At 54.6% G+C, this 22,313-nt stretch overlaps 1 protein-coding gene across 3 annotated transcripts in view; it reads left to right on the forward strand.

Annotated features, from left to right (window-relative positions):
• STK11IP (serine/threonine kinase 11 interacting protein) overlaps nt 1–20,854 on the forward strand; it is a 31,946-nt gene extending 11,092 nt beyond the window's left edge. Inside the window, exons 3-24 of one of the 3 annotated variants that reach the window (XM_084642956.1) lie at nt 1,376–1,450; nt 1,737–1,832; nt 2,853–2,960; nt 3,162–3,233; nt 4,835–4,964; nt 5,223–5,326; nt 6,496–6,585; nt 7,643–7,684; nt 8,188–8,355; nt 8,729–8,810; nt 8,928–9,296; nt 9,497–9,687; nt 11,301–11,411; nt 12,718–12,913; nt 13,520–13,978; nt 15,252–15,367; nt 15,576–15,673; nt 17,097–17,275; nt 17,502–17,586; nt 18,106–18,191; nt 19,129–19,358; nt 19,919–20,854. In XM_084642956.1, coding sequence (XP_084499082.1) covers nt 1,376–1,450; nt 1,737–1,832; nt 2,853–2,960; nt 3,162–3,233; nt 4,835–4,964; nt 5,223–5,326; nt 6,496–6,585; nt 7,643–7,684; nt 8,188–8,355; nt 8,729–8,810; nt 8,928–9,296; nt 9,497–9,687; nt 11,301–11,411; nt 12,718–12,913; nt 13,520–13,978; nt 15,252–15,367; nt 15,576–15,673; nt 17,097–17,275; nt 17,502–17,586; nt 18,106–18,191; nt 19,129–19,358; nt 19,919–20,059 — 3,228 coding nt within the window. In that variant the 3' untranslated portion in view covers nt 20,060–20,854. The remainder of the gene's footprint in view (nt 1–1,375; nt 1,451–1,736; nt 1,833–2,852; nt 2,961–3,161; nt 3,234–4,834; nt 4,965–5,222; nt 5,327–6,495; nt 6,586–7,642; nt 7,685–8,187; nt 8,356–8,728; nt 8,811–8,927; nt 9,297–9,496; nt 9,688–11,300; nt 11,412–12,717; nt 12,914–13,519; nt 13,979–15,251; nt 15,368–15,575; nt 15,674–17,096; nt 17,276–17,501; nt 17,587–18,105; nt 18,192–19,128; nt 19,359–19,918) is intronic. The other 2 variants (XM_084642957.1, XM_084642958.1) reach the window with 2 other exon arrangements.
• Nucleotides 20,855–22,313: the final 1,459 nt, after the last annotated feature.

The following is a 22,313-nucleotide window of genomic DNA, read 5'->3' on the forward strand; positions in this document are numbered from 1 at the left end:
TAAGGTGCCACAAGTACTCCTTTTCTTTTTGCGAATACAGACTAACGTGGCTGCTACTCTGAAACCTTTCAATAAAACTAAATCCTACTGTGGGGAGACAGGGACTGGGTGCAGCCATAAAATATAGTGGGCGGAAGATGGAAGCAAAAGGAAGCCCCCTTTCGGTAAGGGCTGCTGGAGCTTGAGGCCTGTCTACAACACCAGTCTGAAGCCTGGGGAGGCCCAGTCTGTTTTATAGACCCTCTGCTTGTGACTTGGTCAGACTGTCGCCTTGGTATTGGGGAAATCCGAGCACTCGCCTTTCTGCAGACTGGATGTTACCACAGGCTGCAGAGGAGCCGTGGCTCCTGTCACTGGATCTGTTCTTAGGGTGTCTCTGTGCTACAGTGCCACGGTTACAGCCCTGCAGCGGTATCGCTCTAGCACAGGGTGCTCCCTGCGTTGACATAAGGAGGCTTTGGCTGATCATAGGTAATCCGCCTCTGAGTCCACCCCGCTGTGTGTACGGGGTTGGGAGATGGGTTCAGTCGACTTCACGGCATTGCACAAGGCACCACATTTTTCCCAGCCCTGAGCAAAGTAGCTAGATACACCTGAGCCTTAGGTGTAGACCAGGCCTGAGTCGAACCCACCGACAGGAAGGGCCAATCAGAATGGTGGGGAAAAGGAGTTCCGCTCCAGAGCTTTGGGTGTACCAGCGCACCCACTCATGCTAATGCTGGTACGGCTGCACTGCTGGCAGGGGAGGCTGTACGCTTTCCTAGGCAAGGTCTGTGGGCTCTAATGACTGGTTTTAGTGATGTGGCATGTGTGAGCCAGGCTGCATTGGGGAACAAATGGCCTGGACCATTTGCTGAGGCTGCTATCGAAAGTAGCACCTCCACCAGCAGAGTGCGGGGTTCCTGCAGTGTCTTGTCTTTGATTTCGGGGGGCGGGTTGCCATTGCTGCATCAGGCTTGGGCCAGCAGGGGGCGCTGCTCAGGTGTAGATTAATGAACATACTGACCTTGTGCTGGTTTTACTGTGTTACATTCTGCGTGATGGGAGTCTGACTTTGGAGCAGCACCCTATGGAGCACGCCTTGGGAACCATGCAGGGGAACCATTGCCTTTGTCACTGTCTTAGGGCTGCTTTTAATTAGTTCTGTCCCCGCTTTACCATCAATGAAACTCTACTTTTTTGTTTGGGAAAGGGAGACTCACTGCATTAGGGCAAGGAGTCGGCGCCCTTTTGGAGGGAAGGGTGCTGCCTGCTGAATCTGAAAGCAGAGGACAGACGGGGGCTCTGGCAGCTCTGAGAGGGGGTGTGAGGTTGCTGTGTAACCCCCCACCCCTCTGAGGCGTTGAATGACGCTGCCCATTCCATCCCTCTGCAGCTCGTTCATGTTCCCAGCTGTAACCTGCAATCCTCTGTGAAGATCTTCCCCTTCAAGTCTCTCCGGCGCCTGGAGGTCAGTACTGCTGGGAGGACTAGCTGAGCCTCCATCCCCAGCTATTTGGCTTTGGGGCTAGTCACTTGCATGCCCCAGCTTTTCAGAGATTGGGTGAAATGCCGCCCTCTCTAGAGGAGCAGGGTCTGATCCCTACGGCACTGGAGTGGGGCTGGGAGTGCTGGCTGCAGTGCTCCTGGATCTCTCCTGTAGAGCTGGGAGAAGGGCGGCTCCCCTGACAGGGAGGTGGCTGCTCTGGTGCTGTGACACGCCTGCATGCATTCTCCCCCTTCTCTCACCACCACAGCTGAAGTCTGTCCCTCTGCACTGCCTGCGGGGGCTGCGATTTGTCTATTCCCAGCTGGAGGCCTTAACTTGCAGTAAATGTGTCAGCACGCTGGAGGTGAGTGCTGGCTCTGAGCCTGGGCCAGGAACTGATCCCTGGGAGCAAGGACTGGTTTGCTTGGTCTTCCAGGCCCCGGGGGGGGTGGAGCTGTCTCCATGAGCTACTGTTCTCCCCCAAGCAGCTGGCTGAGACTGACTCTCACTAGTCAGGAGTGGTCAGGTTTCCCTGCTGTCTGTCACACAGGCTCTAACTTCTGGCTCTGGAGGTCCTCAGTTGCTGGCTGTTCAGGTGGCATTGGCTGGCCTGGATACTCTTATCCCCCATGCCTAGTAAGAGCTTGTCTCCTTTGGGACCTTTCAGCACATCCCAACCTGTGACCCTGAGCCCTGCCACATGCTGCATGAGGCTGCCCCTGAAAAGCACTGACTGCAGCTGGTAGAGAGGCTGCCCACAGGGAGCACCTTGCGCCCATGTCCTGCAATCTGCAGGCTGTTTGGTGGGGATGGAGGCTCACATTTTAACCTGTAGAGGCTTGAGTGGTCTTGGCAACAATTCTATCCTCATGCAATGCTTATTGGCAGCCTACTGGCTTGAGCTGGGTTAGCCAGCAGGGAGTTCTCTGAGGGTCCTCAACTCAGGAACTCTAGCACATTCAGCATAGCTGCTCTGTTCCCTGTCTGCCCTGGCAGAGAGCCGGCTGGGGTTGGTGGTAGACAGCCACTGGGGGAGGGTTTTGCTGAAGCTGTAACAATTTGTAAATGGCTTGATTAATCTTCGTGCCTCAGGTCCAGGAATAACTGATCAGAGCATGTGAATAACTGCAGGCCCTCAGATGTACCAGGCCACAGCGCATCTACTTCCTTCTAAGTCTAGCCATGGGGGCTCCCACCACTCCCCATGGGTAGCAGCATGGGATGTTCTGCGGGGTGGGGATGACTGACTGAAGAATGGCAGGGGCGTGGCCTGTAGCTTCAGTGTGCAAGCCCTGTACTGGGCTGGCTACTGTCTGGTACCCAGCTACTATCCCTTTGCTTGTCAAGTGCTGACTGCTAATCTCTCCTCACTCCACCTTCCTAGGAGATAATCTCAGCCTGCGGAGGGGATCTGAGCTCTGCCCTCCCCTGGCTGGAATTGCAGACAGTTAACTTCAGCTACAACTCCATCACTGTCCTGGATGGATCGCTGGTGAGGGGACCCTGTCACTGTGGCTAGCAATGGGGTAGAGGGGTTGGGTATTGACTATGGTCATGATGCTGCCAGGCCCCATGGGAAGGGTGTAGGGAGTCTGGGTGGCAGGGCCTGGCCCTTCCTTCTGCTGCGGAGATGTTTGTTTTGTCAAGGGCCTTGAAGCTGATGCTCTAGCGCCCCTTCTCCCCTCTCTTTCAGCAACTGCTGAATGCCCTGAAGGTCTTGGATTTGAGTCACAACAGAATCCGGGACTGTGAGCACTACTTAACAGCAAGTATCTTAGGGCAAGTTCTGGGGGTTGAGCCCTGTGTTCCAGGAGTCTTCCCCGATCATGCCTGGATCTCCCCTGGTTTGCTTTAGTCTGCAACCCCCACCCTAAAGCAGGTAGCTGCTGCATAGCTATGGGCTGTGACTCGGACCCTTCAGCCTACCAAGGTTGTCTGGGCAGCATCCTGATGAGCAGCCCTTTACTTCCCTGCTAGAGACAGGCCAGAGATTCCCTGAACCTTTTATCAGCTGGGGCCAGGCATGTATGGGAGTCCAGACTTGCCAGTGCAGCCCCTTGTGGCGGTCTCAGGGGAGGCCCTGCATAGCTTCTGCTCCTGTTAGTATTGGTCAGGAGTAGACTCGTTCCACTGCTGTGCAGATATGCAGTGCTTCTTCACTACACCAGAGTGGCTAGTGTGGGCATGCTGCGCCATTGCTGGAATGAATGATGTCAAACGCTTACCTGGAATGATTAAGGCTGACACTCTGACATATGCCCCACTCAGCCTGCCATTCCACCACGAGCCAGAAGCCAGCTACCTTCCCTAGACTGGGGACTTCTCTGGGCATACCACATTCACCTCCCAACATCACGAGGTCTCAGCCGCTACACCCGCAGCTGGGGCTTGCGGTCAGTGGTGTGACAGTCCTGAAGCGGCTGCCTTGTGTCAGACTGCGCCAGTGTTTTGTGATCCTCTGAGCAGCACTCTCTGGCCACACTTAGTCTTTCTCTCTAAAATAACGAAATGGGGAGGGCATCTCCATGTGAACTGTGAAATCTGACAACCAAGGGAGGGATTTTCAAACGCAGTCAGTGCTGACGTGCTGTGCTCCCCTGGGAGTGGATGTTAACACTTAGCAGATTCCAGTAGGAGCAAAGTGAGACCAGCGCTGAGTGTGTCTGCAAATGCCACCCCCAATATGAACTTGAACAGTTTTACTGAAGAAACCTCTCGCTGCTCTGGGACCGTGGTTAGAGCTCGGACAGACACCCCCATACGTTCCCATGCTGTGGTGTTTACAGCCACAGCATCTTGGATAGCAGCGCAAGTAGAGAGGAAGGATTGCCCAGTGGTTAGGTTGTCCTGGGACTTGAGGCAGGGCTCAGTTCGCTGTGCTGCCACAGACTTCCTCTGGGCTGGTCTCTTCCTCTGTGCCTCCTTTCTGTCTGTAGCATGGGAAAAGCCGCGCTCCACACCTCAAAGGGCGCGTGTGAGGAGAAATGCACTAGTGATCGTGAGGTGCTGGACTGTAGGAATGAGGGAAATGGAAGTGCCTTAGAATTCAGTGATGCTGAATTTCCTGACTTTCAGATTTGCTCTTTCAAGCTAAGCTGTCAATCGGCTTTAAGATAGCTCTACCTTTAACGTAAAATTTTTGTTTGGGTTCCGCTGTTCTTTAACTTCATGGACAACAAGCTCTGAGCATGCAGCTGTGAGCCAGGGCTCCTGGGGTCTAGTCCAGATCCGGCACAGATGGTTGTAAAGCACTTGAAGAGCTTCTGAGTGCAGCCTCTGTGAATGGCTGAGATAGGGCTCCACCTCCTGTAACAGGAGAGAAGTAACTGCATGGCTCTGAGGGCTCTTCTCCTTTTCTCTGCGCAGACCCTTACAGAGCTGGAGTACTTAAATCTGGCCTATAACTTCCTGCCAAAGGTGCCTAACCTGGGACTTTACAGTCAGACCAAGCTGGTGACTCTGATCTTGCGCAACAATGAACTTGACAGTATTAATGGTGAGTCCAGGAAGGGGGATGGCTTGGGGAGTCATAGGCACTTGGGTCCCAGAACTGGGAGTGGCCTGGGGCCATTCCCTCGGCCTGGAGCCATTCCTTCTCTCCCTTCCTTCCCCAGCCCAGGAGGAAGAGCTTGGGGTCTGCAGTACCTCAGATCTGTCAGGCACGGCAGCTAGTGTTGATCCTGTGGCAAGGGAGAAAGAGCTCCTTTGTGTTGGATTTCCTGGCTGATTGTTGGCTTCTCTTGTTTGTCTGCAGGGGTGGAGCAGCTGCTGAACCTGCAGCACCTGGATGTAGCCTATAACCTGCTGTTGGAACATGCCCAGTTAGCACCACTGTCCATGCTGCACAACATGAGAAAAGTGAGCAAAGTGCCAGGCGGGGTGAGAGAGGGAGACCCCTGGGTCCTGAGGTGCAGGGGAGAAGGGAAGTCTCGGAGTTCAATGTGGACTCTGATTTCAGTGAGGAAAGTTGCAGGGGGGAGGGCTGGCATGGTTCTCTGGCAAGGGTCCCTGTAAGAAGGACACTGCCGTCTCTGTTCACTCTCTCAATGAATCCAGCAGGGATGTCTTCCAGAACTCTCAGCCTCACCCTATTTCCAGGTCAAGCTGAGGTTGTTTCCTTCTCCCTCGTCCGTTGCCTCACATAGGTTATGCAGGCCAAATCTTGCCCTTGGAGACCCCTGTGCACTCCTCTGTATTCCAGAGGGCTCACATATGTCACTGGCTAGATTTGAGACCATTCTGACACACAAGTGGGAATAGACTCCAGCTGCCCTCTCCACTGTGCAGTCTCTAGTGCCCTGGGGAGTGTGAAGTACTCAAACTCTAGTCACTGATTCTTTGCACACAAGGCACAGCTGGAGGTTAAAAACTAGCTTTATGCTCTTTGCAGAGTAGAACCTGAAGGGGGGGTCCAAAGAGGATGGAGCTCGGCTGTTCTCAGTGGTGGCAGATGACAGAACAAGGGGCAATGGTCTCAAGTTGCAGTGCAGGGGGAGGTCTAGGTTGGATATTGGTGGGGGGAAACTATTTCACTAGGAGGGTGGGAAAGCACTGGAATGGGTTCCCTAAGGGAGAGGTGGAATCTCCATCCTTAGAGGTTTTTAAGGCTTGGCTTGACAAAGCCCTGACTGCCATGATTTAGTTGGGGTTGGCCCTGCTTTGAGCAGGGGGTTGGACTAGATGACCTCCTGAGGTCCCTTCCAACCCTGAGATTCTATGATTCTATGAACTACACATCAGGACATTTGTATTGGAATGGCTCTCGAGGATTCAGGAACACAACCTGGAGCTCCTTTGACTTCATTCTCTATTTGAATTCAAACAGCAGGTCCAAAGGACCAAGAGAGATGGCAATGCTAGGCTTAGCTCCTTCCTGGATGGGCCACTTCATCGCCATCCAGTTGGAGGAAGTGGCTCCTTCTGTTACTAGCCCTTGCTGTGTGGGAGGGGACTGGTCGCCGGCAGTCTTGGTGGGAGTCTGGAATGCAAATGGATAATGACACATACTGTGTTGCTCTCTCTCCCAGCTGCACTTGGAGGGAAACCCATTATGGTTTCACCAGAACCACCGATCTGCAACCATCATACACTTGTCTCCCAGGGCAGCTTCCTTCAGTGTGAGTATTGGAGCCACATACTCCATATGCAGTCTGGAGAGCAGCCAGGCTGGGTCAGACCAATGGCCGATCCAACCAAGTGTCCTGTCTTCTGACAGTGGCTGGTGCTAGGTGCTTCAGAGGGAATGAACTGAACAGGAAAGTTTATCAAACGATCTATCCCCTGTCATTCAGTTCCAGCTTCTGGCAGTTGGGGTTTGCAGATGGCCAGGGCAGGGGGTTTAGTCCCTAACCATCTGGACTGATAGCCATTGCTACATACATTCTGCCCCTGGGGCTGCAGGATCAGTCTCTCTGGCAGTTCTGGGGCTGGGCAGAAGAAGAGAACTGAAGACATTAAAAGTGATTAGATGGTACCATAAAAATCTCTCATCAGTGCAGGTCTAAAATCTCCCCTGCCCCTGAAGAGTACAGGGACTGTCCCTGCTTCTCTATCTCAGGAATAACTTTCTTGGGAGCAGCCCTTTCTGCTCTCACCTATTGGAAACCATGACTTAGATTAAGCTACATCCAGTGACAGAGCTCGTCGAAGAGAAGGTTAAGGGATGACTTGCCTCAGCATAGAAGTACCTTTTGATAACGGACTCTTCAGTCTAGCAAACCAAGGTATAACACAACCCGGGGGCTAGATGTTGAAGCTTGACCTTCAGACTAGAAATAAGGTGCCAGCTTTTGCAGTGAGGGGAGTTGGGACAGTTCACCAGGGTTGTGGTAACAGGATGTTTCTCTGGAAAATCTGCTCTAGTTCTACCAGGAGTTATTTGGGAAGGTCCATGGCCTGTGTTAAATGGTGAGACTAGACAATCCCAGTGGTCCCTTCTGGGCCTTAATCTGAGTCTCGTTCACCAGGACACTATACGGTGACTCTGGCACTAGGAATGCAGAAGGAAATCTGGTTCCTGGCAGACTGGCATCTGGCTGTGTAACAGTTGTGTCCTAGGACAGAGTGGGTGCAGGCTGGGGGTCCCAGCCAGGCAGAATGTGACTGATGTAGGGGTCCAATAGAAGGCTGCACCGAGCTCCAGCTGACTGCAGATGGGTTTCTTTGTCATTACAGCTCCTCTTGGATGGAGAGTTGCTGACTACCTCAGACCTGATGGTGAGTATGGGGTGATAAACTGCAGCTCGCTCTGGGGTGGATATGCTCCTTATCCTGGAGTTTCTTTCCATCAGCTGCTCTGCCTCCTGAAAGCAGCTCATCTCTGCTCTGTTCTTACTGTAACTGGCCATTCTTAGGGACCATCCACGAGCAGCAGGGCAGCAGGTGAGGTGCAGTGATAGTCTGCTCCAGACCAAACTCCTAGAGACCTCCATCTCCCCCAGCAAGGTGCCATGTTATACAGCACCTCTGGGATGCCAGTTAACCAGTCAGATCTCTGCCTATGTCCATAGGAGTTGCAGGTATTGAGTTAAACTGAGGAAGGAGGGAAAGCTGCCCTAGTCAGACAGCTATGGACCTGCCACCCACTCTGGGGGAAACAGGCAATCTCTCTGGGGAAGTCCATGGCCCCTCCATGCTTTGGCTTGGTTTGCCTCACTCCCACACCCTCCTTGGTCTCCCCTCCAGGCTCAGCTAATATTGCTGTCTTCTGTTTGCTTCAGCACCTTCCAAAATCTGGGCAGGTCATCGCCCAGTCAATCCACTCTTCGACCTCAGAGAAGACCCTGCTGGACCGCAATGCCCTGGACAGCTCCTGCTTTGCAGACCTCAGCGACAGCCAGTCCCCAGGGGAGAGTGGGGCTGCCAGGCTCTCACAGAGAAAATCCAAGGTCTTCTATTGGTTCTTTTACTCCATAGCTGGGGCTTCAGATGAAGGGCCTGATCCAGGGCTGACTGTGACTGAGTCTCTCGCTACCCAGAGTTACTAGCTCCTTTGTCATGAGAAATACAGTGGGGCCGCTGTCTGACCCGTTTCTCTGCTGGCAGTGTGGGGATCGTGGCCTTGCTGTATAAAGGGGGTTAGCGAGCATAGCCTCTGAGGAAGAGGCTTGGGTTAAAAGATTGAACCTGACCTACTGGAACAAATGTGATGCAGAGCAGGTGCTCTAGCCTCCTCAGGCTCTCCAGGGACTAAGGAATCCTTCACGGTCTCATCACATGGGTGGTTCTGCCACTCAGCCCTGCTCCTTCTGTCTCTTCTAGGGAAACGTTAGGGTGCGCCGGCCAAGCATCTCAGAGCCCAGTGATACGGAGCATGAGTACCAGGCACTGCCCTCCTCAGCTGGTGAGACTCTCCCCTCGTTGGTAACACAGTAACTGCCCTACCCATGGGGGGGGTCTGGCTTGGGGGCTCTGTGGGTGGTGACTCTCCCCAGGCCCCCAGGATGTTTTCTCTCTTCAGGGATGGTCCTGCGGCACCAGAAGGAGATGGAGCGCATGGATGCCTTCCGAGATCACTTTGGTGCTGACTGGCTCCAGTACAAGAGGCAACTGGAGGAGCACGACCGGGAGGAGACTGTCTCTTCCTTTTGCTGTCCTGCAAAAGAGGTCCCAGGCAGCCTGCCTGGCACCGACATACCGAGCGAGAGTACCACCCAGGAGCAAGAGAGACCCTCTGGGTTGCTGAGGGACACCTTTCTCCCCTTGGACAGCATGAGGGAGGAGGAGGAGGAGAAGGAGCCACAGCTGGAGGAGTCCTTGGGAGAAAGCTGCAAAGGAGAGATGGATGCGGATGAGCTTGCGGCCCAGGAGGAAGAGGAGAAGCCAGAAGGTAAATAGGTTCTGCCTGGGGGAAGCTTTTCAGCCCATCTGCATGTAGTCCTCTTCCTGCTCTGGTCACACCCTGCTATGAGACTGCACCTGGAGCTCCCTCCATCCTCCCCCTGGCTCCAGGGGAGCTGCTGCTCCCCTGCAAAGCACCAAGGGTGGAGTGCTGTGTGTATACTAACCTCTGGACATCTGACTTGGCAGTGGACCTTTGCCAGCCTGTGTTAGTGAGCCAGATAGAAGGGGACGGTGACCCAGAGCCAGACTGGATCTTCCTGCGCATCACAGCCCAACATGTGATTGAGGTGGAGCTGAAGGCAGCCAGAGTCGTCCATAAACTGGAACTGAGAAGTCTGCAGAAAGTGGAGACCTCTGAAATGACCTGGAGAAGGATGGTGAGTTGGGGCTCTGTGTGAGGTAGATCCTCAGATATTAAGGTCAGAAGGGACCACTACGATCATCCAGTGTGACCTCCTGCACAATGCAGGCCACAGAATCTCACCCACCCACTCCTGCGATAAACCTCTCACCTCTGTCTGAGCTACTGAAGTCCTCAAATCACGATTTAAAGACTTCAAGGTTCAGAGAATCCTCCAGCAAGTGACCCATGCCCCATGCTACAGAGGAAGGTGAAAAACCTCCAGGGCCTCTTCCAATCTGCCCTCGAGGAAAATTCCTTCCCGACCCCAAATATGGTGATCAGCTGAACCCTGAGCATATGGGCAAGATTCACCAGCCAGATACCCAGGAAAGAATTCTGTGGTAACTCAGATCTCACCCCATCTAACATCCCATCACAGGCCATTGGGCCTATTTACCACTTGCCCCTTCATTTTCATATAGGCCAGCATCTCAGACACAGACTTGAGGGGTGGAAAAGCCTTGGTTGGAGGAAAAGGGGTCATCGGTCCAGCATGCAAAACCTAAAGCCGACCTCTCCCTCCCGCATGTGCCTAGAGCTGCCTAGCTCCATGTTGCTGAAGGACACACAGGGCAATGCTGCGGAGGTCAGCCCTAGAGTTCGGTTAGAGACAGGGCAGGACGTGATCTTCTGTGTTGGGAGTAGAACAAATTGCTCTCATGGGAGAGGGTTCCGGAAATAGAGCTGGTTAAAGCTCTTAACACATCGTTTGTCTTAAAGGATTGTAGCTGGGCTTTGTACTCGACCGCAGTGTAACCCAGCATAGCACTGGGATTAGCTTCCTGGCCTGGGCAGTAGCTGCCAGGTTTCTTTGAGATTAGTCCAGCAAATTTCCCTAATCGTCCAGTATAGTCCTGCTTCTCCATGGCTCTGTAAAACAGCTGGCAGCTCAGTAAACTGGTTAGCCTGTTTCCTTGCCCTCCTAGTATGCAAACCCCTCTGCCCTACTGACCACGGCCTCCCATTATAGCTTATGATCAAGTTAGACTCTAAAATAACTTATTTGTGTCCAGACCAGGTGGGGGAGGGAATATCTTTTACTGGACCAACTTCTGTTGGTGAGAGAGACCAGCTCAAAACAGAAGTTTTCGAGCTCAAAACAGAAGTTGGTCCAATGAAAGATATTGCCTCCCCCACCTGGTCTCTAATATCCTGGGACTGACACGGCTACAACCCCACTGCATTAACTGGCTCCAGACAGTCTCACTGGACTTTCCAGAATCCAGTCTGCATATGCTTAGAATTGATGATGTTCTCATCTGCCTCTTACATTTCTCCTCATCCCCTCCTTAGCCCTTCTGGCAGCACTGACTCATTCGGTCTTCCCCAGCCCCGATCTGGGTAGAGGCATTGCATCGCACAGCAGGTGTTCTCTTTGAACAGTGGCTTGATCTGGGCCTTGGAACATTTCTGGTGCTTTTAGTGCTTATGGGCTTACTCTTCTGCCCATTCCCTTTAAAAGATGCCTCCAAAAATGGTCCTGCCTGGCGTGCTGTGCAGTACTCTGCTAAATCCCAGGAGCATGTAGCCATGGGCTGGCCTCTCCTGACTGGGATCTGGGGTTTTTGCTGTATTTCCTCCTTGCAGGACCTGGAGCGCGTGTTCCCTGTCCTCACGCTCCATTTCAGTTACATCCGCAAGGACCGTCGGAAGCGCAGATACGTGGTGCTGGATGATCATCCAGAGTTCTGTATGCAGGTGAGGGGAGGTGTGGGGTCAATATGTTGAGCTGCCACCTGGCACAGACCAGTGCCATGAGCAGGGCTGGTGGCTCCACAGTGGACCTGGCCTTCTGTTCTGGGCCCAGGCCTGCTGGGTGTGGCTCTCTGGCACCTAGCCCAACTAAAGACTGAGTCTGCTACAACTGTAGCTAAGAGCCATGTGGCTTTTAGCTCATGCAGTAGAGGCTCATGCATTTAGCTCCAGAGATTCCAGGTTTGATCCTGCCTGCCGGTGACTGGGGTCTGTCAGTGTCTTGCGTGAGTGCATATGTACACTGACATCCTGAGGCTCTAGATGACACTTGGGGTCTGCAGTTTCTGCTGGGTGTGTCATCTAAAAGCTCCGGAGGCTGTAGAGGTATCCCAAGATCCACAAGCAGTAGAGGACCTACTAAATGGCTTGTGCAGGACCCACAGGTGTGGGGAGTAACAACTACACCCTGATGTGTTAGGCTGTGGAGGGACCAGGGCTCCTGGCACAGGAGCCTTCTGGGGCTAGGAAATACACACTTGTTTTGAGGAGGGCGTAGAATCACAGCTAGCCAGTTAAAACCCAGGCCTTCGAAACACTTCTGGAGGCACAGGAAGTGCATCGGCAGTGATCTCACGTCCACGTTCTGGGTATTGGGAGGGTGGGGTGTTTAACCAAGAGGCTACTCTAGGCAGTGTCAGTGGATGGGAACTCTGAGGAGCAAGAACACCTGGCTGCCCTGTAAATGTGGGGAAATCCTGCTGCCTGTAGCAGTGTGTGTGTCCAGGCAAAGGCTGGGAAAGAGCTGCCCCTGCTTGGCTGCTTGCACAGACCCCAACAGTGGGTCATGCCGTCCTTGGCGAGAGCGTATGTAGGACTGCTGGGTCAGGAGCCACGGAAGAGTTCCAGTGAAACAGCAGCTGGGGTGGAGGCTTGGACTAGGAGCAGGGCTGGGTTTCCTCCTCTAGCTGGAGACCCCGGTTGGACAGTATCCGTGGGTGCTCAGTATTTGGTTAGACTGAGCTGTCAGTTTGCTTGTGAGGGGACCCATCATCCTGCAGCCATGCTGGCGTGGAACTGGGGCAGCTGTCTCTGCTCATGTACTGTTGTGAGGCTGAGGCTACGTTGGCCAAGTCTGACCATGCTAGCTGGTTTTCCTGCCCCCCAGACTCTGTCAGTGCCTGTGCTTGAATTCCAAGCTCAGGTTTGTGCTGTGCCAGGTGTACCCAGCTCACATCCATGCCGTGGTCTCACTCAGACGTGCAGCCCCCTGGCAGCCACTCTCCATCTCTCCCTATGCTGCTGCTTTCAGTGTGTGCTGAGAGTGCTGTCCCCTGCTCTGGAGGAGAATCGCAGACTTCAGGGAGTAGAGGAGGGGTCCATGAAGCTCCAGTGCCTGAAATGCAAGCAGGAGTTTGCCCAGCCCTTGGCACCGTGGCAGCAGAGTCCATATCCTGCGGAGGCTGAAGGTGGCAAAGGCATGGAGACCTCAGCCCAGCTAAACCAAGGTATGGTGCTAGGCCAGACTGAATGCACATGGCAAACAGCCCGGTGCCCCGGGCATTGTTGCTTAAGTGTTGGCAATGGTCCAGGGTGTATGAGAAGTGCAATCAGTTGGCCATGCCGAGGGGGCACTCGTGCTAACTGAATATACTCTGGGAAGGGGACGGATCAGGACATGGGTGGGACGGAGCCTGCCTTGTCCAACAGGAAGAATTAAACAGCAGCCGTTTGGTGTGTCTAAGGCAAATGACTCTTTGGGGTCTGGGAGCAGGTGAGGGAGCTGACATGCTGCAGGTGGATGTAGGGAGTCAGCCGAGTGTTGCCTGCTGATTGGGGGTGTGGTCCAGAGAACAACACGGTCAGGGAGACTTTTTAACTAGATTGTTCATGAATCTGGCTGAGCAGGGACTCAACCAGTGGACCAGGCTGCTGTTGGCTGGGTGAGTGCCCTGGGGGCTGGGCTGGATCTTCCTTATTTTTTCCTTTTTAAAAAAAAAAAAAAAAGTGGCGTTTTTTGTTTGGTTTGTTTTTTTAAATCTGAGTTCCTGGGCTAGGAAGAGCTATGTCTATCTAGCCCTGACCCCCTCTTTCCCCCCTCCCTCCCTTTACAGAGGCTGCTGCCCCTGGTGAGCCCATGGTCTGCCCCAGCTGCTCCAGCGACCACGTCGTCCTCCTGCCCTGTGAGAGGCACTCCAGCGCCCCGTTGCCCCCGCAGCGTCACACGGACAAACCCCTGTCGGAGCCGGGCCTCCAGGGGAGTCTGGAGGCAGCGTCTGTCGTGGGCAGCCAGAGTGGGCAGTTCTATATTGGGGGGGAGGACGACAGCTCCGAGACTGACCCCAGGACCCAGGAGCTTAGCGGCGACCATGGCAGCACCATCCACTCCAGCTCCGATGGGGATGGCAGGAGGAAGGAGCTGGGCCTGAAGAGCTGCTACTCGTCCCTCAGCCGGACAGACACCAGTGCAGGGAGCCTGATGGGGAGTTACCACTATGGCGCCTCCCGTGGGCCCACGCCCTCCCAGCTCTCGCTCAACTCTGAGTCCGAGGAGACCTGGAACCTCAGTCCCCGTGAGCAAAGCAGAGCTGCTGGGCTAGATCTGTGTGCGTGGGTCCCCGCCCCAGGTGCTGGCAGTCTGAACAGGCCAGCACCCAGTGCAGGTGGGGGGAGGCCCTGCTGAGCTGGGAGAGATGGGGACTTGGAGGGATCAGAGTGCTGAATGGAAAAGAGCCCCCACTCCAAGCAGGGATAGCTCTGACACCTCACAGTAGTAATGCTTCACTCCCCCGCTTCCAGACCCCAGGCCCCATCCTGCAGATGGGAAACAGAGTCTTGGGGGTGACTGGCCCATGCGCTGCCGATGGCAGAGACAGGACTGGAGCCTGGGGTTGGAGGCCAATCTGCTGAACACAAATGGCTTGACAGTCAGTAAGGGGCTTTGGGCAGCTGTCTCTCCTGGGTGTTCTTTGCTAATCGCTCTCCCCGATTGGATGGGGCTGGCATGTGACAGCATCTGCTCTCTAGTACCAGCATAAGTGTGTGGCATTGAACAGGAGCTGCTGTGGGTCTATGGCTGCTCCTGCCCATGGTGATCTCTGGGGTAGGTGCTGGGCTCACAGGCCCTCACTTCACAACTGCATGAGAAGGGCCTGTGTTCTGGCTGTTGGCCCTGCATGCTGGGAGTTGTGCTGGACTCCTTCACTGAAGGGTCTGGGATTCCTGCTGTGGCAGGAAGCCTCCCGAGCCTAAAATCCCTGCCAGCAGGGACCGGCCTGGCCTCAACTCACCCTGCTTTGGGAGCCCGTACACCTTGCCCCTGTGTCTAACTCCTGCTGTGGAGCTCTAAAGAGGAACCCTGTGGGACTGTGCATTGTTTAGCTGGGGGGTGCCAGATTCAGCCCACTGGACAAAGACTGGATCGCATGGTCTAAAATAGCCTCTTGCTAGTGCCCTTGTAGCTGAATCAGACTCAGCCCCAGGTGCCAACCCCAGAGCTGGGTGAAAAATGGGTTTAGAGCAGGGTGAGAACATCTGCAGATGGAGGATGCTTTTAGGAAAGGACTCCCACCATTTTGTCTCAGTACTGAAGGAACAGGGCTTCCCTGCTTGGATGAACAGAGCCCAAGAGGTGATGCTGTGGCCAAGAACCCTGTTCTGGCCTGGGGGAATGAGGTGGATGGGACCCAACAGACTGGTTTCCCCCTGTATGTGCACATGCCCAACAACTCCAAGCATCGCTACCTGGCTGCTGACACTGCTGGGGCCTGGTGGAGGGATTGCTCACCGGGGCAGCCTTGCTGCAGGAGCACAGGATCGCTGATCTGCCTGTTGTGCTCTCTGCAGCCACAAACTGCACCCTGGACGTGAGGGACTTCCGTTCCGTGGACCATCGCCTCAGGCTCTACCTGGACATGGAGGTGTTCGAGGAGAATGTGGAGGAGTTCCAGTGCTTCCTCAAGGTGAGGGCTTCCCACACCTGGCGGGCAGGCCCCAGCAGGTGCAGGCTGATGCAAGACTCTGAACTCAAGCTGACTATACTGCCTGCACAGGTGGGCTGGGTGGATGCCTGGGCCAGTGGGGCAGGAGTGGCTCAGATGCTCCCTAATGCCCAGGGCAAGAGAGCAGGCTGTTATGGGTTGCGACCTACCCCACACTGTGCTCTTCCAGGTGGCCATGGTGAAGTTTGGCCGGTACGGGGAGTTCCCTGCGCTCCTGGTGGCCTCAGATCTCAGGATTCACGTGCTGGAAGTCACTGGGGAGATCAGGTGAGGAGCAATGCTACGCAGGCTCTGAGGCCCTGGGGCAGTTGCTTTGCTGCAGGCTCTTTGTCCTGGCCTCTTGGGCATGTCCGAGTGGAGAGAGGTAAATAGTGGTGTCCCTCAGGGATCTGCACTGGGACCAGCCCTATTCAATGTATTCATAACTGATCTGGAAAAAGGGGTCAACAGTGAGGGGGCAGTTTGCAGGTGATACAAAACTACTCAAGGTAAATCCAAAGCAGACTGCAAAGAGTTACAAAAGGATCTCACAAAACTGGGTGACTGGGCAACAAAATGGCAGATGAAATTCAATGTTGATAAATGCAAAGTAATGCACATGGGAAAATATTATCCCAACTACACATAAAATGATGGGCCTGAATTAGCTGTTACCACTCAAGAAAGATCTTGCAGTCATTATGGATAGTTCTCTGAAAACATCCACTCAGTGTGCAGTAGCAGTCAAAAAAGCGAACAGTGTTAAGAATCATAAGGAAAGGGATGGATAATACAGAAAATATCATATTGCCTCTGTATAAATCCCTGGTATGCCCACATCTTGAATACTGCATGCAGATGTGGTTGCCCCATCTCAGAAAAGATATTTTGGAATTGGAAAAGGTTCCAATTGGAACTGGAAATTGGAAAAGGGCAACAAAATGATGAGGGGTGTGGAACAGCTTCCACAGGAAGAGAGATTAGTAAGACTGGGACTCTTCAGCTTTGAGAAGAGACTACTACAGAGGGAGACGATGGAGGCCTGTAAAATCATGACTGGGGTGGAGAAAGTGCTGTAAATATGAGAAGGCACAAATAGCACTTGCTTAACACACGAACTAGGGGTCACCCAATGAAATTAATAGGCACCAGGTTTAAAAAAAACAAAAGGAAGTGTGTTTTTTTTTTTTCACAGTACATGTAGTCAACCTGTGGAACTCTTTGTCAGAGGATGTTGTGAAGGCCAAGACTATAATGGTTCAAATAAGAACTAGATGAGTTCATGGAGGATAGATCCATCGATGGCTATTAGCCTGGATGGGCAGGGATGCAAAACCATGCTCTGAAGTGTCCCTTGCCTCTGTTTGCCAGAAGCTGGGAATGGGTGACAGGGAATGGGTCACTTGCTTCTCTGTTCTGTTCATTCCCTCTGGGGCTCCTGGCATTGGTTGCTGTCGGAAGACAGGATACTAGGCTAGATGGACCGTTGGTCTGACCCAGTGTGGCCGTTCTTATGTCCCTGCTGTGCTGAAATTCATTCAGAGCTCCGTGTTCTCCCTTGGGCATTCAGCAGGAACAGGCAGCTGGTGGTTCTCCCTGTGCTTAGCCTCTCCTGGTAGAGGCCTGCAGAGGAGCCTAGGGAGGGAGAGGAGGAAGTGGAGTGCTGGGGAGTGGCTGCAGCCTGTTGTGGAGAACTCTGCTCTCTGTTTAGGGGGCAGCCAGCAGACTGGCTGAAGAAAAATGACTCTCATTACCTGTCCGATCTCTGCTACCTGGAAATGGGGATGGGCCACCAGAGCCTGCGGATGGAGTTTGAAAATCCCAAGGCCTCCTACAACTTGCTAATCCGAAACCAGAGCCGCTGTGACCAGTTCCTACAGTGCTTGACATGTAAGAGTTGTGGGGAATGCGGGGCCTTTGTCTCTTGTCCCTGTCTTGCCCCAGCCAAGAGGCTGCACCTGGCCATGTGTTGGAAAACTCTTCCCTGGTGAGAACAAGCAGGTGAAATAGTCCAGTGTCCTTTCAATGGCTCACTCTAACCTGGAAACTCCAGCTGCCCAGGGACAAGAGCACCAGGGACTCATGGGTAACAGTCTGCCTTTCTGCTCTTGTCTAGATCTCCTGCAAGAGCTGCCAAGCAAGCACAGGAGCAGAGTGACGGATATCTGCACTGTTGAGATGAGTCCCCAGCATCGGCTATGGTAAGAGCAGCCCATGGGGCAGCACCTGCCCACCCCATGTGGTGTATGCGGTGTGTTCTCAGCCTGCTACCATTGACGCAGCCCCATGGATGTGCTGGACACCCACTCTAAACACCTACCCCAAGGGCCTGCCGTTGGGCACTGGATTTATAGATGGGGGTAGCAGGTTGGCTGGGAAGCACATGGGCCAGAGAGGGGGTTTGGGAGGGAGAGGCGGCTGAGCCGGACATAGGGAGTTCTGGAGCTGGGAGCAGGAGAGGGGTGGACAGAACACAATATGGCCAAACAGGAGAAGGTGGGACCTGATATGGGCAGGTGCAGGGCAGCATGGAGCCCAGAAGGGAGGGGTTTGAATCTGAACTGGGAAGGCAGCAGGAACATGCTTGGGACAGGATCAGGGAACTGACAGTGGGGAGGCCCCAGAGGGCAGGATGTAGTGAAAGAGAGAGAACTGCCCTGGAGCAGGCTGTAGCCATGCAGGTGGGTGTCTGTGCAACTCACTACTGTCTCCTCTTCCAGGCCTCTACTGGAAAAGGCCCTCTGCTCAGTGGCTGTAGACTGTACGTCCAGCCGCTTCTTCTACCTGCTGGCATATTTGATCCAAGGTACGGGGTGCTTGTCCCGTGCTAGGCCCTGCTCCGCCTGCAGCTGTGGCAGTGTCTGCCCACCCAGGGGGGGATGGGGGTGGCACAGCCGGCCCATTGGTGGGAGCAGACAGCAGGGTTTCCTGTAGGAGCCCCTCGGAGCTTGGGCGTGGAGGGAAGCAGCATCTCCACCTCTCAAAGGGCCAGTGACCGTCACCGGCTCCAGGCTGGGGCTGGACTGCCTCAGGCAGCCCAGTTTGGGTGTCAGCACTTTAAAAAGTGTCTGAAAAGCTGGAGGGGGTGCGGGGAAGAGCACAGAAATATGAGAGCTGGAGAAAACGCCCTGCAGCGCAACTGAAAGAGCGGTCTGTGTAGCTTACCAAAGAAGACAGAACAGTGACTTGATTAGCCTGTATGTACCTTCCTGGGGAGATCTTGCCTGCTGCTGCAGGGCTCCTGACTCGAGTGGAGATGGGCAGAACAAGTCAGACAAATTCCAGTTAGAAATACGCCACACGCTTTGTCCCAGTGCGGGGGATTAACCACTGGGACAAACTCCAAAGGGAGGTGGTGGATTCTCCATCTTGACTCTGTATATCCAGCCTCAGAGAAGTCCCTGGCTCAGTGCAGGGGTAGCTGCTGGCGTTTTCTGACCTGTCATGTGGGAGGTCAGATTAGATCATCTAATGGGCCCATCTGGCCATGAGATCCAGGGATCGAGGCTCGGGCCGGTCCCTCACCAGAGCAGTTGCAAAGAGCTGCTTTCCTATCCCCCCCCCTTCAGCCATGGGGAGGCTGGTCAGGCCTCCTGCACCACCCGCTCCTGGGCAGTGTGGGGCCTCCCCTCTGGGGCTGGTGTGGCTGGGCCTGCAGGGGCACAGAAGCCAGCCCCATGGGGAATCCAGGGCCTGAGTAAGGAGATCCCAGTGACCCGACTTCCCGTCCCATTCCCCCTTAGGTGCCTCTGCCTTCCCTGTGACTCTGCTGAGCACGTTCAGCACTCTGCTCCTGCTGGAGGAGAATCACCAGTGGCAGCGGGTCCAGCCCACGCCAGGTGCAGCTGGTGAGAGGGAGGTGCCCCCCGAGAGCGGTGTCCAGCTGAAAGAGAAGCAGCCAATCAGCAGCATCAGCAGCGTCATCACTTACCGCTTCTCACCCTGTGATGTCAAGCTGATGTTCTATGACGAGGTAACGGAGTGGGGCATCTCTTGGCGCACGGGGTCCCCGGTGCCTGGGGCAGGGGTTGCTGCTCTGACTCAGAGCCCACCCTAATGAGGACCCTCTGTTCTGTCACAACCTCTTTCTCCTGTCCCAGACCCAAGGGGCTCTGGCCAGGGTGGCAGGTGAGGCGTGCCACAGTGCTGCTACATGGGGTCTCTCCTGCAGCCAGCAGCTGTTGCTCTTGTTCACCAGAGTGTGCGTATGCCTGCACCAGCACAGCCAAGCCATGTCCTGGGAGCAAGGCACAGGGAGACCCCGTTCCTGTGACGAGGAGCTGGATCCCTGGCCTGAAGCCAGGCCTCCGTGCTCCATGGGGCCTGCTGTGACGGGTGGCTAGGAGCATGGATCCCGGCACTGGGCACCCAGCTGTGGGAGCGTGCCCCAGCTGCTCGGGTCAGTAAGTGTAGCCAGCTCTCGAAGCATAAGGATACGGGGCACTGATCTCTGGCCTGTGAGACTGGCGCAGCAAATCCCCAGAGCAGCCACTGTGAGCTAGGTCCATCCTGGCCTCCCTGCTCCCCATGTAGGTGCTGAAAGTGGAGAGCATGTGGCATATCCACACAGAGTGTCCTGAGCTGCTGGCCCAGCTGGTTGAGTGGATCCGTAGTCCCTGGGAGGAGATGTTCTCCATCGACCTGCGGAAGACAGTGCAGGAGGTCCCGGAATGAGCATGGTAGCTGCTGACGGGCAGAGCTGGCCGCCTGGCTGGGCATGCTGCTGCGGAGGGGCAGGGTGAAGGTGACTCTGCCTGACATTCCTCTTCAGTGGCCTCTGCCTGCTCCTGTGTTCTGGACCCAGGGCCTTTGCTGGTGGGGAGGAGGGGAGCACTGAATGTTTTAGCTGGTCTGGCAGCTGAACTGACTTGGTTGGGTCTGGAGGCAAGCACAGAGGGGTGACACGTGGTGCAGACACTGACATAACCTCGTGGAAGCTGCACAAAGCTGCAGCCTGGTGGTTTCTGACAGTCTCGCTCAAGGGGAGTAGTGACCATGCCAAGGTCACTTCCTATTTATCTCTGGGGTCCAGGGCCAGTGGGAATCCAGCAGGGTGGGTGGTGGAGCCAAAGCATGCTCAGACAGGTCATAGGCAGGCATCTGGGGCAGCCCTTACACCCGACAGAGGAATCTGCTGCATGTCCACTTGCTCTCAGGACGGTCACCAGTTCCGTGCTGCTGAAACCCATATTTATTTGTGTCTGGCCTTTTGTGGCTTCCCTGATGTCTCCTGCCTTGAGCCAGGGGCTGGCTGCCCAGATGGGCCAGGGCATCCTGCCAGGGAGGGGGGCCAGGGTGACCCTGGGCAGAGTAATCTGTGCCTGCTCAGCAGGGCAGAGCCTGGCCTGCTGCTTGTAACTCTCCCTCAGTGTGATTGGGCAGCTGCTTGCGGATCCTGGGGGCAGTGAGTCTATTTTAAACAGGACAGTTTTACTATTTTCTACTGTAATAAAAGCTTCTATTTATTGAGTTCTGTCTCCTGCATGCTGCAACCTCTGCTTCGCCGTGTGCTCCTCCTGGGGCTTGCAAGCCAGGCTGGGACAGGCCCTCTTGGTACTCGACTGGGAGGCTTGCAAGGAACCCCAGGATCCTGCAGTGAGTGGACTGGTGGCTCATTGGGGGTACTCCCCAGTGTGGCACTAGGAGACTGTGCTCCTGGATGTGCTGCCTCCCTCAGGTGGGTCACACAGCCGAGATCTCTCCTCAAGGCTGCTGTTTCACAGCCCTCTCCCAAGACGAAAGGCTTAGTTTGCTGTCCTGATCAAGTCTGTCTGGACTATTGCATTCTGCCTCACAAAACAGCCTATGCTGCTCTACTGCAAGTCATAGAACAATAGGACTGGAGGGGACCTTGAGAGGTCGGCTAGTCCAGTCCCCTGCACTCCTGGCAGGACTAAGGGATATCTAGACCACCCCTGACCATTGTTTGTCTTACCTGCTCTTAAAAATCTCCAGTGATGGAGATTCCACCACTTCCCTAGGCAATGTATTCCAGGGCTGAACCACCCTGACAGGAAGTGTTTCCTAATGTCCGACCTAAACCACTCTGGCTGCAAGTTAAGTCCATTGCTTCTTGTCCTATTGTCAGAGGTTAAGGAGAATAATTTTTCTCCCTCCTTGTAACAACCTTTTATGTACTTGTAACTGTTACCATGTCCACCTTAGTCTTTTCTCCAGCCTGAACAACCCTGCTCTCCGCAGCACTGTAGTGCCCCGACACCATCTGAGCAGCCCTGGGTCAGCCTGGAGGATGGCTGTCTTCCCCAGCTGCAGGAAGTGGTCTGGGGCTAAGTGCTACTGATCTGGGTTATTCCCCACCTGCCTGCAGCACAGCCTTGAAGAGCCCCTGGGCTGGGAGGCCAATGGGGCCTCCTCTCAGCCTCCTGCTTAGATGGTAAATTGTCTCCAGGCCCATGGGCCTGCAGCGAGCCATGCACCCTGCATGCACATCAGCCAGACCCTTTGTTAACACACCAGCTCTGCCAAGTGATCTCGCCAGTAACAGCAACCTCTCTGGGCTCATGCACTTTGCAGTAATGGGTGGTTAGGGGTTTGTGGGATGGGCCAGGGCCAGGGCCTGGTTCAGGCCTGCCAGGTTCTGTTCCTGCCTCTGCCCGAGTCTCACTTTCAGCTGCACCTTTCAGAAACGCAAGGCCTTGGAAGCCTTGTCCCAAGGGGCATGGGCTGCAGCAGGTCCTTGTCCTCAGGCATCACCACTGCAGTGCCTTCCTGCAGCAGGCCCTGACATAAGGGTGCCTGTCTTTCCCCTCTCAGATAACCCAGGACTCCACTTCAGTAATGCCCTGCCTGGCTGGGGGGTTGTTAAAACCAGAGTGCAAATCAGACCAATCTATTTGGGACTCTTGTTATGAGCTCTTAAAGTGTGAGCACAAAAGCACTTCTCTCTCCTCCACAGCCAGGCAGGGGT

The sequence above is a fragment of the Lepidochelys olivacea genome, assembly GCF_965140295.1.
Source record: "Lepidochelys olivacea isolate rLepOli2 genome assembly, chromosome: 11".
Classification (NCBI taxonomy): domain Eukaryota; kingdom Metazoa; phylum Chordata; order Testudines; family Cheloniidae; genus Lepidochelys; species Lepidochelys olivacea.